Source organism: Myiozetetes cayanensis, unplaced genomic scaffold, assembly GCF_022539395.1.
Source record: "Myiozetetes cayanensis isolate MyiCay16 unplaced genomic scaffold, myiCay2020 scf5-8, whole genome shotgun sequence".
NCBI lineage: Eukaryota > Metazoa > Chordata > Aves > Passeriformes > Tyrannidae > Myiozetetes > Myiozetetes cayanensis.
The window spans coordinates 25,058,586-25,074,351 of record NW_026087742.1 but is presented as its reverse complement, the minus strand read 5'-3'; the positions used below and the strand labels follow the sequence as shown (position 1 = coordinate 25,074,351).

At 41.2% G+C, this 15,766-nt stretch overlaps 1 protein-coding gene across 3 annotated transcripts in view; it reads right to left on the bottom strand.

Annotated features, from left to right (window-relative positions):
• The window catches only part of GTF2E1 (general transcription factor IIE subunit 1), a 49,788-nt gene extending 34,099 nt beyond the window's left edge, over positions 1-15,689 (bottom strand). Inside the window, exons 1-2 of one of the 3 annotated variants that reach the window (XM_050332134.1) lie at positions 15,598-15,689; positions 6,715-7,192 (exon numbers count right to left, since the gene is read on the bottom strand). In XM_050332134.1, the coding sequence (XP_050188091.1) occupies positions 6,715-7,162 (448 nt within the window). In that variant the 5' untranslated portion in view covers positions 7,163-7,192; positions 15,598-15,689. Of the gene's footprint in view, positions 1-6,714; positions 7,193-7,905; positions 8,083-8,190; positions 8,294-15,597 lie in introns of those variants that run through there. The other 2 variants (XM_050332135.1, XM_050332136.1) reach the window with 2 other exon arrangements.
• Between the last annotated feature and the right edge of the window lie 77 nt (positions 15,690-15,766).

The window sequence follows — 15,766 nt, the reverse complement described above, 5'->3', positions numbered from 1 at the left end:
CACACCAGCCAGAGGTCAGTGTGGAATACAGGGAAGTGACCAGCCAGCATTCCACAGACAACAGCTTATCCTCTGGCCTGACATTCTGCATACACAGGCTCTGTGCACTGCCTTCACCTATTTCTCCATCAGGCTGAGAGATCCATGGTTAGACCAGCTGGTTATCTTTCAGACAGGGTGCCCAACCTGCAGGGAATGAGTTCAAGTTACAGATGTAACCCACACATTTCTTTAAGCCATTCTACAGACGAGCCTTACTTTTAGGAAAACATGCGTTAATCCTGATATGTTTTTCTCAGTTTTCCTTTCCCTATGGCTCCAAGCCTTATCAAAGCTGAAGCAGAGAGTAAAGCTGACAGCTTTTGCCAGGAATTTGAATAGAAACAGAAAAACTAAGCAGAGCATGGACAGTTTCCTTCTGCTGGTGTTTGCCAAAAGCTCTCAGTGGCAGCACAGACAAACAAAATGTGCCTGTAGAGTCAAGGAAAATCACACTGATGGGTTTTCATACACTTGGAAAGCTAACAATGATAACAAAAATACACAACTTCACAGAACATGAAGTTGTTAAACACAGAACTGTTCTGAATCCTATCTTTTTCAAGGGAAGTTTTTGTATGCCAACTTACATAAAGACTAAGTCCTCATTTTGGCTGGTTAAAAGCTGTAAATTGTTGCAGTAGTAGTAGCATCATAAAGCACATGCATGGCAGTATATGGCAGACAAAGGTATCCAGAATGCCTGTTCTGAAAATCACTGTACTTGAAGGACAAAAATCAACAGCATAAAGATCAAATAGGATTGACCACATAGCGTGAATATATAGAATAAATAGCTCCAAATGATTTATTTTTTCTAATGGCTGGAAGGGACAGAAAGCAAAAAGAGATGTACTAGAAATGGACACAAGAGCTTCCCAAGAAAGGGCAAGGCAAAAAGCAGGGAAAAGGGGAAGCATAAGAAAAAAACCATCATAAAACAGATAGGACAGGCTCAAAAGTAATTTGAATCAGATGAGGAAGTTTTGAAGCTCACACAGAACTTGCCTGAGGAAGTGGAAATTCAAAACAAGATGAGAAGACAGATGTGTCCTGAACAACTCACTGGGGATGAAGTGAGAAGCTGAGCATTCAGAAGAAAAGGCAGTAGCTCTAGAAGTCAATGCATAAGACCAAAGCAAAAAAAAAATCAAAGACCAGTCAAATTTCTAATCTCAGTAAGGGGGCCCAAGCCATACAAATGCTCAGCTGCACACAGGCTGCCTGAATGTGATATAAGGTGCCTTGTGACAGGTACCGAAAACCAGTCTCAGAACACGTTATGTGTGATTTTGCCACGAAGTACACAAATGACGGGTGAGAGGCTGACAGTAAAACAAGTGGGGTTAAAATGATACTCAAGGTGTTGTCTTTCCTTCTGTATAACTGATATTGCTGCCTTCAATTTTTTCTTCCCAAATTACATTTCATATCAGCACACAGAATAAGAAAGGCACCCAGATACACAGTATGTTACCATTACAGTGCATCTTCAGGAACAGTAAAAGCACTATACCCAGAACTGTTCAGCAAACCAAGAGCAAACTGTGGGAGGATGAAGAGTAGGCAAGTAATTAACTGCAACAAAAGACTCCAGTGATTACAACTGCAATTAAGAACATCCCAACAAGCATCATCTTACCAATTCACATTACCCACTTGTCTTCATCCTTTTCGTTCCACTATTATTCACACCTTATCTAATTCGATGTTATGGTGAGGACACTTAAGGTACAGATGTACATGACGGAGATCAACTGTAATTACAATTTACTGTTAACATCAATATTTTTCTTCACAGTAAGAGAAGTGAAAGAAACACAAGCACGGATAAAAAGTACACTGCAAAGGTAGAAGAGAACAGAAGAAAAATACTTCATCTAGCCTTGTATTTTCTTTCTAACATCAAATTCACTTGCTACACTGGTGAGTATCCTGATCCAGTTTGGTATTTAGAATATCTCAGGAAATCCAGAGCTGAATTAGTGTGATCCACTGTGGGATCTTATTTCTGCCACTCCTTCACTTCAACCCCACTTTCCCTTTTGAAGTTTCTAGTCACATACTTTCTTTCAAATTGACCTTGCATCTGACAGTTAACTCCAACACTACACTAGATTTACAAATATGATTAGGGTATGAGAACAGGATACATAAGAGACCTTCCTCAGCAAGATGCAATTAATCACGCTACAGAACACACATCCATGAACATAATTTCCCATTCTGTGACATTCAATAGATTAATCAACCCAAGACTATCCGTAGAGAGAAAAGACAGCACCCTCTACTGGGTGAGAATTGCAGGCCCTCCCGTCCTTCCCCCACACTGCACAGAAAGCACTTCAGGGTATTTAATTCTCAAAAAATCCAATCCATAAGATCGTATTGAGTTGTTTGGACTGCTCTGCGATTCAAGGGATTGGTCTGCAGAAACCAAATTTCTGCAGTTTCTACATTTAAAAGCACAGAGAAGAAAATTCTTCCCACTGGTTAGTGTAAGAGCTGATGAAGTAACATCCTATTTCTAGGTGATTTCACAAGAGTGAAGAACTGCTTCTGATTCCACAGAATATTATGAGTTGTAAGGGGCACACAAGGATCACTGAAAACTCTTATGTCAGTCTTCACTGTCAGCCCAGCTGTGGTAGTAAACCAAGTTCAGGAGTGTTATTCTGATTATGTGCCTAACATCTGGCTTTTCCTACTGCTCATCAATTAAACTCTTTCTTGTACATCCCTGCCTGCAGAGACAGCCCTTATCTTGTTTAAGGGAATGGCTGCAGCTTTCCACCTGCATAAGACTTCATCACAAGAGCAGCTCCAAGCTCTTGCTCACATGCAGCACCAAGAGTGATGAAATACCAGAGTACAGGCAGACAGCAGATGATGGCACAAGTGAAAGGCAATGATCTTTATTTTGGATGCTTACATTAGGATCTTCCAGGAAAAATACAATCTTTTTCCATCCTCAGTCTCCCACCTGAAACACAAAGCTGGAAGTAACACTTTCCATTCATGCAGCATTAGTATTTTTCCTCCTGCAGGTTACAAAACACTCACAAAAGTGGGCAAGGACTGTCTGCTCAGCACATAACAACCCAATCTGCACCAATTCAAAGGCACTGTCAGGTCAACAGGCAAACTGCAAACCTGCAAATTTTCGATCAGAAAGTTCTTCTCAGCTTTGCTACAAGTTTCCACTGCAAACTTTGGCAAAATGAAAGCATGTGGATGCAAAATGTGCATCCAAGCTGTTTGCCTCTAAAACCAGAGGTTACTGATACTGCTTCTTTGGAGGCAACAGTTAAAACCACCACTGAGGAGAATGTGTCACAGCAGGAGATCTGTTCTAGCTGCTCATTTAGAACAGATGGGGCTACAGCTCATAACCTGGGCATGCCATGCTCACAGCCAGCAGGTACTCACTAGTCATACAATCAAGAGACTCCTCCGGCACACCGTTGGTTTCTTTTCCCTTTTCAAAACATCCCTTTCTGAGTTGAAGCAGTAAAAAACTCCAGTTTTTCATCATCTTGACTTTTACCATCTCACAGTTTTTTAACATTACACAATTCCTGTCCTTGAACTTCCTACAAGTACCAGACAGGAGCTGTTCAACCTTTGACAGCATAGTAAGTTTTTGGAGCTTTTTAGGGTTGAGATATTGAATGGTAGAAAAAGGAATGGAGAAAAATCTTAAAATACTTCTAAAAACAGAAAGATCACACTCTCAAAGTAACTTTTATACTGTTTAAAATCTACATTTAAACTTACCTTAGTGGTAAACATGTTACTCTGTTAAAAATATTTTTCCCAGTTAATAGGATGAACAGCAACCAAAGCACATCTGTACCTACGTGCCCTGAAAATATATCCTTCTTACTATCAATTATTTTCTCTTAGCAGGTACACTTCTACTTTCCAAAACCATTAATAATCACATCTTCTGATGAAAAAATAATCACTTCAGTTTATTTCAACATTATTCAGAATAAAGAGTAAAGCACAAAGCCAAAAAAGAGCCACTTGACAGATAACTCTACTAAATCTGAGACAGATGCAGATGCTGTGGTAAAAATAAATGAACTCTACACACCCCACTTACGGACAGGCTCTTCACAAGCACTCCTAATTCACAAATTCCAATAGAATGACTGTAGTCATTGAGTGGTTCTGGAAATCTCACCATCACTAATAAGGAAGGGCAAGAGTAATAAGCACATCTTCTAACTCTTCCATTCTACAACAATAGCTCAGAGTTTGCACTGGAGCTGTAGCTAGGGAGGAGGAAAGCAAAGCAGAAAAAAACCACAGGACATCAGAATCATACTCATTTCTAAACGACAAGGACAAAAACCAGACCAATGAAATAGGGCATCTTTTAACAACAGATGCTCAGCGCAAGTGCAGCTTGGTCTAGACTGGTGCAGAGGATGCCTTCCGTGCCTTACCTGCTCCATGGACTAACAGACTTTGGTCCTGAAGGCCTTTTAATTTGCAAAATTTTATCAACATAGCTGCAGTCTAAGAGCAGTTCAGGTTAACCGTGACTGAAGTTACATGGCCTTCAGCGATCCCTTCAGTAGTTGCACTGCCATGAGTTTCAATGAGAGGGAAAGGTTTATGTATAGCACTGATAAGAGCTAAAGTCACCCTTTGAAAAGGATGGTAATTCACTCTCCTCACTAAAAAAAAACCAAACAAAATTGGCCACTTATTCACAAAGAACAAAAATAAGCAGCTGCCTGATGGTTTGGAGAGAGTTTGACACCTTAAACAGTAACTGGAGAGCTCTATCCAAACTGGTATTCCATGTAAAAGCCCTCCAGAAACAGCAGTATCATCATGCACTATCTAGATGAAGCTTTCATTGACTTGAAAGATAAACAGAAGACACATAAATTCTAGACAGTATGCTCTTATTGAAAATAAGGTAAACTGGCTGTCTTGTTATTTGCACAAATACTGACAGAACCCAACTGCTGGGAATTGATGAGAAAACAGCACTCAGTCTTTCCTTCCATCAGCAAAACTGTAAGACATCCCACATGCCAATGAATGATTTCACACTGTGGACACAGCCAGTGCCTGTACTGCAGACAAACCCCTGGCTGACCTCATCACTTCTTGGAGCACAGGCCTTGCTGTCAAAGCCAAATCCCAGCATTGCCTTCAGCATCTCCTTGAAGGTCAGTTCTTTGCTCTTGGAACTCACCACCCACACAGGCTGGGAGGCAATGGTCAGAGGCCTTTACAAAGTGCAGGTCCCCCTGGGGATCAGTGTCTCACACTCCCCACTATGCATGTTCCCTGCACAGGTTCTCTACTCTCTCCTTGCTGATGCAAGCTGTTCCCCTGCAGCCCAACACACAGAACTGTAGCAGCCAGAGATGATCATGAACTGTGGGGAGCAATGTAGAGTTTCTGCACTTGGGGGGGGAGTACAGAAATTCTGTGCTGGCACTGCTGGTTTTGGTGCTCCCCAAGGAAGCAACTTCTACTCATAGAGCTGTGCTGGATTTCATCAACAACTCTTACTTGACTTTGTGGATTCTTCTTTTCTAGTACTAAATATTTTCACGGTTGTTCAAGTAAAAGGAGTTTCACAGTTTCTGAACTTCAGAGGCAGAAATGAGGGAAAGTGATAGGCTGAACATTTGTAGGGTGTTTGCCCTTCACCAAAACAGATTAGACATCAGTAATCCTAAATTAAAAGCTTCACTGCTGCTAAACAGAAAAATTTTACCATTTCTTATTATGCCACCTGACACAAAGCACCACAATCCAATGTTTCAGAGAGCTCTCCTGATTTCTGCCCTTTTATTTTTTGTTAAAAAGTAAGATCAGGACATAGAATTCAAAAGGAAAAAATTAAAAATAAAATTATTCAGAAGGTGGAAGCTTAACACCCAACCTCCCTGGCCTTTCCCCCAGAATAATCCCAGACTAGACTACCAGAACAGAATCTCATCAGTTGCAGGTGTTCTTCCTTTTCTTCCCTGGCACAGAAGCACAAAGTATTTGGACTGCCCCTTTAGAAAATGACACCCAGAAAAGACTCTTATTTCATATGCATGAGACAGATATGCACTTCCACCGAGACTCACACTTGAAAAAGAATCTTGTTTACTCCCAACCACAGACAAGTCTGTAATTAATTTAACTTTAGTGAGACTGCCTTACACTGAGAAACAGGACTGTGCAGAATAATGCACTAGGCTAGGAGAATATTAAACAGTAACAACTCACTCTTTGCATGACCATCTCTAAATTAAAAAATTTTTGCATACTGAAGTTAACTACACATATGCCCTCTCTGTAAACTACCTGTAAGTCTTACAGTTGACAGGCAAGACCAAGTTACAGCGAAAAGCCATCAGTTTCTAACAAGGACAGACTGCCTTATTCACCCTTGAGTTTGACTGAGATAAGACCTCCACTCTCCTGCTTGTCACTCAAAAGCATTTTACCAAGATTGCTATTTGTCTGTACAGACTGCTTAAGTCTGCACACATTACTTTCTTATTTTGCTCAAACATTTACCACCTGCAGAAACAGAGTGACCTCTAGCTCTGTCCTAACTCAAGAGAATTCTCCTAAGACTGGCTCCCTAAAGTCCAGCACTTAGAGACATCGGAGGCAGCAAGCACGCACTGTTACCTGTACCCTTACCTGTCCTGGGGTCAAACAGCTGGTTGGCCTCCAAATCTGTGAAAGTGCTGAAGCAAATGGGACATTTAAAGGAGGCGCGATTGGTGGAGTCTCTTTCATCCGTCTCAATCCTCCTCCTCATGTGGTCCAGCTTGTACTTCACCACGTTCACCAGAAGGCGGTAGTTGATGAAGTAGTAGTTATGACGGGTGGTTTTGCCATCTGGAGCCGTCTCGACCCTCATCCTGCATTTGATGAACTTGTCGCCCTTGAGGGTGTTGAGAACGGCCCGCAATTGCTTCCTATCAAACTTAAGGAGCTCTAGCATGTCCTCCTCCTTCACACAGGGGTTCCTGATGAGAATGTCCAGAGCCAAAGCATGTTCAATGCCATAAAAGCCACGCACCACATATTTGGCAAGGCGTTTGAGAGCTGCTGGGACCTCAGTGAGGACGTCTGGGTCAGTCATAGCAGGTTCAGATCTTGAACTTCATGTATACTGCAATGAAAAACAGGTAGATGGATTCTTAGCCAGTCTTCTAACTTCCAAAATTTTTATTTATCTTAATTAGAGCTAAGAAAAAGATGGGGTGCTTTCCATTTCTCCTTCCCAAGTGCTGTACTGTCTCCTTAGGTGTTCATAATGCCAATGCTACAGAAACATAATTATGTTACCTCTCATTCAAAACAAAATTATGGAAAACCTTTAAAAAAGCACACAAGAAATTGGTACCAAAATGTATTGCAGATTTCATTTCTACTCAGTCACAGCTGGAAGAGCCAAGCTGTCCTGAAGCTGAACTCCAGAAGACAGCTTCATGATCAGCTGAGGCTTGTAGCCTGGGAGAAGCAGAAAAAGGCTACAAGCAAGAAAGGTCCTAAGACAGCCCCAGAGTGGAGTAGTCTTATGGACTCAGCTGATGTCACCTGTCACACTGTAAGTAGCCCTGTCTGCTTTTGCTCCTCAGACATCACTGGGCAGAGATATTGTATTAGGACAGCTCACTACTTCAGCCTTAATATGAGATGAACAAATAGGTCGTTACAAAGGACTGATCCTTCATTTAAAGTGTCCCACATTTAGACCTTAAAACCCCATGAATAATATAGCACAATAAAGGAAACACAAACTCAAGACACAGTGCACATGAAGAGACGATGTGTTTAAAAAATGAAAAAAGTATTCCATGAAGTACCTTTTGAGTCATTTACCATGACTTATCAGGCTGTCTGTGACAAGACAATCATTTTCAAGTACTGCACTTTCACTTCACTTTTCTTTGCCTTAACATCAAATGGCACAAATGGTCATGATTATTACGTGCTTCTGTGACATACATGGAAACATGTACAGAATCACATGCAAGGAATTCCTCATATTGTCAACCCTGCCAGATTTAGCCAGCTGACAACTAAGAGCAGCGACTCTTCTGAAGCAGAAAGCTTTGTCTAGTGAAGAGAAAAAGAGAAGGTATTCCATAAGGTGCAAAGGCTTACTGTCATTCCACAGGGTGGTTTTCCCCATTTTCTCTCCATTCTTTCAAGTCTATACATCTGCTGGCAATAACAAAATTCCTCTCCACTCACAGTGCACTTGGATTTCCATGTATGAAAGATTCAAGACGAGAACGAAATATCAGAGGTGCTTTTGAAATATCCATTCAGAAGGTTGTACTTCTGGATAACTTCAAAGAAAACTTTGAATAATCTTTTTCAGTTACAATTCTTCTACACTGGTTTAGGACATGAATAACCATTTCTTAAGCAAAAGATTCCCTCAACTCAAGAAAAACCCCACACGTTAATTTCTGTTTGTTCATCATTGCTACACAATTTTAATCCATGAACTAATATAATAAATTGTAAAACTCCGCCAATCCAAATTTTTGCTTCCATTAGATGTTTCACACACTGTATATGGACCTCCTCAGTATTCAAGTCTATCAATTAAATGAAAGCAGAAAGTGACAGCAGAGGAAAGGATCTGCATAAGTATCCTATTTTCTTCATCACTGTCACAAAACCTGTGACAGGATTTTTGACAAACACCATTACAGAACTTTTCTACACTCCCCACACTAAGACCTCCCCCTGAATTCACCAACTCTGCATGTAATCCAAGCAGCTGATGACTCACTTCCATCAGCTAAGGCTTCTCAAAAATCTGTGATCATTTATTACAATAGCCTGCTTGGATTTTTTTCTTATGAGAAACAGTGCCTTCTCAAAAAACTCTAGGCAACATTATCCACTGAAGCTTTACTTCTCTCCCACCCCTACCCTCTTTGGCCACTGAGAAGGTATGTTCCTCTCAGGGTTAAGGCCAGTGCAACTGCAAAGCAATCAGGCTGTGGAATGTGAAGCTTAACACTAAATAAATAAGGATCATCCTGCCTTTTCTGCCTTTTAGGTAAGAAAAACACTTTCATTCTTTTCTTTTAAAATGCTTCCCTGCTTGAGCATTTCTTTTTCTCTAACTTAGGGACAACTGATATTCACAGTGCTCAAACTGAAATTAACTGAACAACATTTGTTGACTGCTGGTGTGCAGGCTGAGAATAGCTTACAGAAAACAATGCTTGTATGTCCAGCTCCAGCTTCCCTTCAAGGAAATTAAATTAAAATACGTCTATCACACCACGAATTAACCATGAAATAAGTGCTTCTAGAGTCAGTCAGCCTTCTTCTGCATGCCAGATCCATAGTGATTTATCTCACACAAAGGACCACTTTACAGAGCTTTGCATTAAAGGTAAAAGCTTTAGCAATAAAGGATGCCCCATCAAGACTTAACCATGCAGTATTTCTGAATGTCTAAGTCAGACCCAATCTAAATACTGTCACAGGACACTGCCCTTGAAGATCAATTTTATTCTGTTGGTATTTTTTCAGTCTTTCAGTCACTTAAAGATAAATCTCGGTTTTGACTGCATCTGTCAGCAGCACACTGATACTATAAAACAATGTCAATGTAGAAGCTGGAGAGAAGCCTTTATTTATTCAAATTGATTAAATCTTATTCAGAATTTAGGCACAGTAAAGAATGAATGTAAAGATCAATTTTAAACAAAACCTGGCACCCCAGGAGATTTAATAAGTCAAATTTTGAAAGTCAAAAGCTTTTTAAGTGCTGATCTGAAGAGCAGACAAAAAACCCTTCTCTCCTCACCAATTCACTGTTCCTAAAACTTCCTTGCAGAAAAACTCAGCAATGCAACCTGAAGGGGCACAGTGACCTTCAGAACATCAGTTGCAAAAAAAAGGGAGAAAAGTGTTTTTAAATAGGCACATCTCACTCTGGATGCCTCATCTGAAAGCTGATGGAAAGTACTTTCTCTGCATTAATAAGACAACTGCAGATTTCCACAGACACTTTCAAAATAGGTTTAAGGTACAATTTCCTGAATAATGCACTCAAACATCTTAAACTGAGACCTACAAGGGACCAATAAATAAAACTACATCTAGGAGTATATACCTTTTCCCTTGCTTTTCAGCAATAGTTAGAGATTTAATAATCTTTCTTAGCGTCAATCACTTGAAAATATTACTTTTGATCTAGTGTGACCAGGAGTTTTAATACAATCATTTCTTCTGCTCTATTGGAGATTTTGAGTGATGTCCAAATCTTCTGTGCCCTCAGGTAGCAGTAGGCATCTTAACTGTAACACTGGTTTTCTTCCAGGTGGGGATATATGGGAATACAAACATTCTAAAAACACCAGAAACCATTCCTCCCTATTATCCTCCACTTCAAAAAGTGGATTAACAGAGTTTAAATTCTAAGTCCTGCAGAAGACAGCCTTTGAGTGAAACAGCCAATCAACTAGTGTCATATGTTAGAAAGGGAATAAAAAAAAAAAAAGGAGAAGCAAAGCCATGAAAAAACACTGAAACAACACTCTCAGCAAGCTTTGCTACATGGAAGTCAACAATGCTGAACACAAATAAGTTATCTCTAAAAATGAGCATGGACACATGTTGAGGAAACACTGATCAAAAACAAGGGCTCGGAAAAGATCTGTATGTATGGTTGGACAAAGGATATATTTTACAGCCTCATTCTCCATAATCATGTTCTCACATAAGAGATGTGATACATATGCACAAGATGGCACAAAAGTGAGCATGTAGCACTGCCAGAACACACCAGGCCAGGGTCTGACAAATCATGTCTCTAGGAGAAGCTGACATCTGGCCCACAAAGAATCCAAGGCTTTTAATCTCTAAGTTACAATTTCTTACCGCCTTTCACCAGGCAAGAAAGACAGTGATGCAACTCACACGTTGCAATCCAGTACCACATGAATATCAGTTTAAAATTCAAAAGCAGGGGACTTTACCACTGCATCCTTGAGCAACAATTTCACCTTCCACTGAAGCAGTAAGTCCAGCCTGAATTAATTACATGTGCAAAGAAATACGATAACATGTTCTAACAAGGTTTCAGTGGATGTACAACCATTTCATAATAACGTCTGAACTAACCTTAATAATTTATGAACATCAAGGAACATTTCTGGGGGAAAAAAAAATAATGGTCAAGATACTCCACTATACAGTGAGCACCTACAGACAGCACTGATAATAAAGCAGACTGGACAGGATCATACTCAGAAACAACCAAAAGAAAAACTTCAAAATTTAAATATGGGTTTTATTAAAAGAGACAGCTGTTGGGGAATTGTTCTGGGTAATTACAGGAATACAATTCAGTATTAAGGGTACAGGAGGAAAGTAGACCTATTCATGTTAACACAGTAAGACAGCAAACTTAAATACACATTTTTTTGGTTTTTTTTTTAAATTGTTCTAAATGGAAGAATTAATATTGATGTAGTTATAAAAAACAACATTGGAAAAAGAGACCTACAGCTACACAAAACAATCAGATCTGCTGGGTGAAGAAAATCAGGATACATTCTGCAAAATGCAGATCGTACCTCAGGTTAAGTAAAATGTATGAGGCACAGGCCTTCAGCATAACCAGAGACGTCAGAAAGGAAATCAGGGGGAAAGCAAGGGACTGCAAAAAAAAACTTTCAGTGTGATAGGACCAAAGACCACACAGAAGCCAGAAATTCAACCAAGCAAATATCCCCACTGGTCAGGGCTTTCCTAACGCAATATCAAAGCAACTGAACTCCTCTGCGTACAAAGATTTCAAGAGTTATTCTGTGAACAGGAATTGTGCTAATGATGTTAGATCTGTCTTTCTTCCTGCTTTTCCTGGCTAAAACTGAGACAAAAAGTTTTAAAAAGGTGATACCTAGAAGCCACAATGTAGATGAAACTAGTACTAGAAATTATGAAAGCCTAAGTCAGCCAGTATGAATTAGCAGGAATTTTTATCCTATACTGCAAATGAAGCTTTGCGACTGACTTTACCTCAGGAAACATAAACATGGCTCACTATTCATATATTTGACACTACAAACGTTTTAAAAGCGGGATCTTGAAAAAGGAAGCAGACTGCTCTTCAGACTCGTTCGGGTATACAAACCCTTTATCACACCCCAGATCTCTTTTGGAGGAAAATTTGGAGCTGCAAGTTTGTCTGTGAACTTAGGCTCTCAGGCATACTGTTAACGCTCGAAGGTGCTTCCTGTACTTCCACACATCTAATTTTTATTGTTAGTGCTCTTTTTCCCTAAATCTTTGAGACCACCTTTTGCCAATTTGTTTGGAAAATGTTTCTGCAGGCTTCTGACGTAAGAAAAAAAAAAATCGCTTGCTTACACCGATACAGTTTCTTTGGGTACAATCAAAATCAGAGTGTAAGAGAGTTCCTCACCTGTAAATACAGCAAGTATGACAGGCTTCCTGGAGCCATTGTATGCCATATCCCACTCCACCAGTCGCATGCAAACACCAGATCCTTGTTTTGTAGCCTCTCACTCTAACAAGATTTAAAATTCTGCCTTCCAGAAGATGATAAAGTTAAGCTGAGAGAAGCGATTCTGAATCTTCTGGAGAACACGGAGGGAAGGTATGAATTTTAGAACTTCAGTGGGAAAACATGCCATCAGCATTTCAGAGGTCTGTATAATGTAATCTTAGACATTAATCATTCTTTCCAGAATATGGCATAGAATCTTCCATTTTCTAGTCTTGCCTTTACTCACTTTTCTCTGTAGTCAGTGGATGATCTCGGAAAATATCCCTATTATACGAAACTGCCTTTATCCCACATCAGTTGCAAACCCAAAGTCTTCTGGCATTTTACCAAGAGTTCACTGAATTTCATTCCCTGGAAAGTTCAGGAACACTGCTGCTCAGCCTTTCTCCCACACATCTTGATGAGAAATTGTGTATTTCCATGGTAAGACCTACCCTGAAGTATTAGAGCAGAAAAGAACAACCTGCTTTCACTGAAATCCCACCTTCTTGTTGGCATTTCATAAAGTGAAACCAAGAGGTCACAGGTGTCAAAGGGTTTCCTTCACTAAGGATGAAAAGTTGTGCTGCAGCTGCACACAGAAAGGCTGAGGAGCCTGGCTGAAATGAGGGCATTTTCCCCTAATTTAAGAAGTTAAGATATATGGAGCCAGATGCGATAAGGCCACAAGGTCTGACCATGCAAGGAAGAAACTGAGTCAGGCAGGCTCAGGATTTAAATCTCAATCATATTCATAATCTTAACACAACACAAACAATAGCAAGGTGTCAGTAAATTAGAGGACTGCCTGTGTGCACGTTTACAAACTGATGAAATATTCAGAAGTACTTCAAAAGCACATGAGCAATAACAACTATTTACAGTTGTAGCTCTAATAAAAAAATGGAGCACACTATTTATGGAAGGCCAAACTTAGTGGTTACAAGAGTAAAGGTACCATTTTCTGTTGCAGCTTCAGTCAAATTACACTCTCCCCTCCCACAAAAAAGTCTTTATTTTCCTTCCTTGCCTTTAGCCACAGCCCCCAGTCTTCTGTGCTAATTCTGACAGTTCACTATTCTTGTAGCAGTGCAAATCAAGTCAATAAAAAGTGAAAAGCTAACATGCCAAACCAAAAAAAAGTGGGGTATTTCAGAGAGGGCAAGGGGGAAAAGTTCAAGAACTGAATCGTTTCTGTTACCAGACTAGAGCAAACACAGGGCAGAGAAAAGAAGGCATGGCTAAGGATGTAGGTGATCTTTCACCGTGTGGTGGCAAAATTGACTCAACTGTGATATGAGGGCATTTTGACCGTGGAGACCAGAACCCCTTACAATCTACATTCCAATCTGAACGTGTACCAGCAGAACACGTGTTATTCTGGTGATGTGTCAGCACTGATCCTCACACAATGAGTTGTAAGGTTTTGGGGGCTTGTTCAAAGGGAAAAAGGTAAGATAATTTCTCACAAATATCAAGTCTAGCAAGTCACAATTACACTGAAGCACACTGGGCTTCACCCCAGAATTCCTTTTTAAGTTTCAGACAGGAGGAAAGCTGTAATTGCTTTCCATCTTCTGGATTCAGTAAGACCTGGAACACCACACTTTTCATCATGATAGATGATGTGGTATTGCCTGACTTTGGGGAATTCCAAGAAGACAATGTAAAATTCTGGAAGTATTAGGTTCATAATAGTTTTAGTGCATCTGAGTGTAGCAAATGTGTATGTACTGTGGGTATAAGCAATAAAGAAACAAACTAAATACCAAGATACCAGATTAGCTTTAATTAATGTAGTTTTTGTTCAGAAGAATTCCCTAAAGCATCCTGTGAGAAAGCAAGCTGTATCTCACAGGAAGTGGAAGGCAGGAATGCAACTCCCATCATGCCTTGTTGCTCCCAGAAAGGCATGTGCTCCTCTCCCAAGCACATGGCTCTGCCCTCTCTGGTGCCAGCTCTGGCACTCACTGGACCTCCCCGTGTACCAATTTACAGCACTAAAAGGCAGAAAAAACATGTTTCCTTTTTTTTTTTTTCCTCCTTTTTACTACGTTTTTCAACAGTGTAGTGCGTTAGTTGAAAAGTCTGATGAGCAACAGAAGCAGCAGGTATCAGAGGATGACACTGCACTGGAACAGATGAAAGAAGGAATGCCACCTTTTGTGGACGAAAAATATTAAACCACCTATACTTCATGAAAATGTACCTTAGCTGTGCACTGCTGAACACCCTTCTCAGGGTGACAATCTTCCTCATTCCTTCTGAGCCACTTGGGATGGCACAAGTGTGATAGCTGGGCCCATTTAACATCAACAGCTTGGTGCCAGTAGGATGTAATGGTCACCTATTTCCCAGGGAACCAGAAAGCTTGGGAGGCCAGAAGAAAACCAATGTACAAAGAAATGATAATAATAATAATAAAAAAACCACAAACAAAAACCCACATACAAAACAAACAAACACAAAAAAAACCAACCAAACAAACAAAAAAAACCACCTTGCTGACCTGGAGAAGTGAATAAAGTGAATAGTTTCACCGTATGGACTCAACCCACAGCCAAACCTGGCAAACAGGAATGAGCAGGATTTGCCAGTCATCTACTCCTCAGATGTCCATAATCCTGCAACTTCCTTCACATTACAAACTGTACAGATTTTGACAGCAGACTAAGCTTTAAGGTTAAGCAAAGAGAGCCCTTTTTGCTGTCTGCACAGCTTCCCATTCCCTACCCACTTTTAATGTGTTGAGGTTTAAACATGGGACTGTGTAGGCTTCTGTAGGGCACGAGGAGCTCAGCAGTCCCTCCTAAAACACCAAACCACACAAGACAAAGAGGCAGCCCCCACAGACAGCGCAGGAGGGGCGGCGGGCGGCGGTTCGGAGCCAAGGCGAGCAGGGGGCCCAGACGGACACACGGTGCGGGGCGCACGGACGCCGCGGGCCGCTCTGCGGCAGCCGGGCGCCGGGCCGGGGGCCTCCGCGGGCCGCAGGCACCCCCGCGCTCCCCGGGGCCGGCACTGACCTGGCGCCGCTTCCAGCTCTTCCCGGCTCCGGGCGGCGCTTCCAGCGGCTCCGCCACAACGTCACCGCCGCGCGCGACACCGGCCTCAGCGGCGCCCGCCGCGCCTGCGCGGCACCGCCCCCTCCCCCTCACGGCGAGACCCGGCGGCGCGAGCGACAGCGAAGTGAAC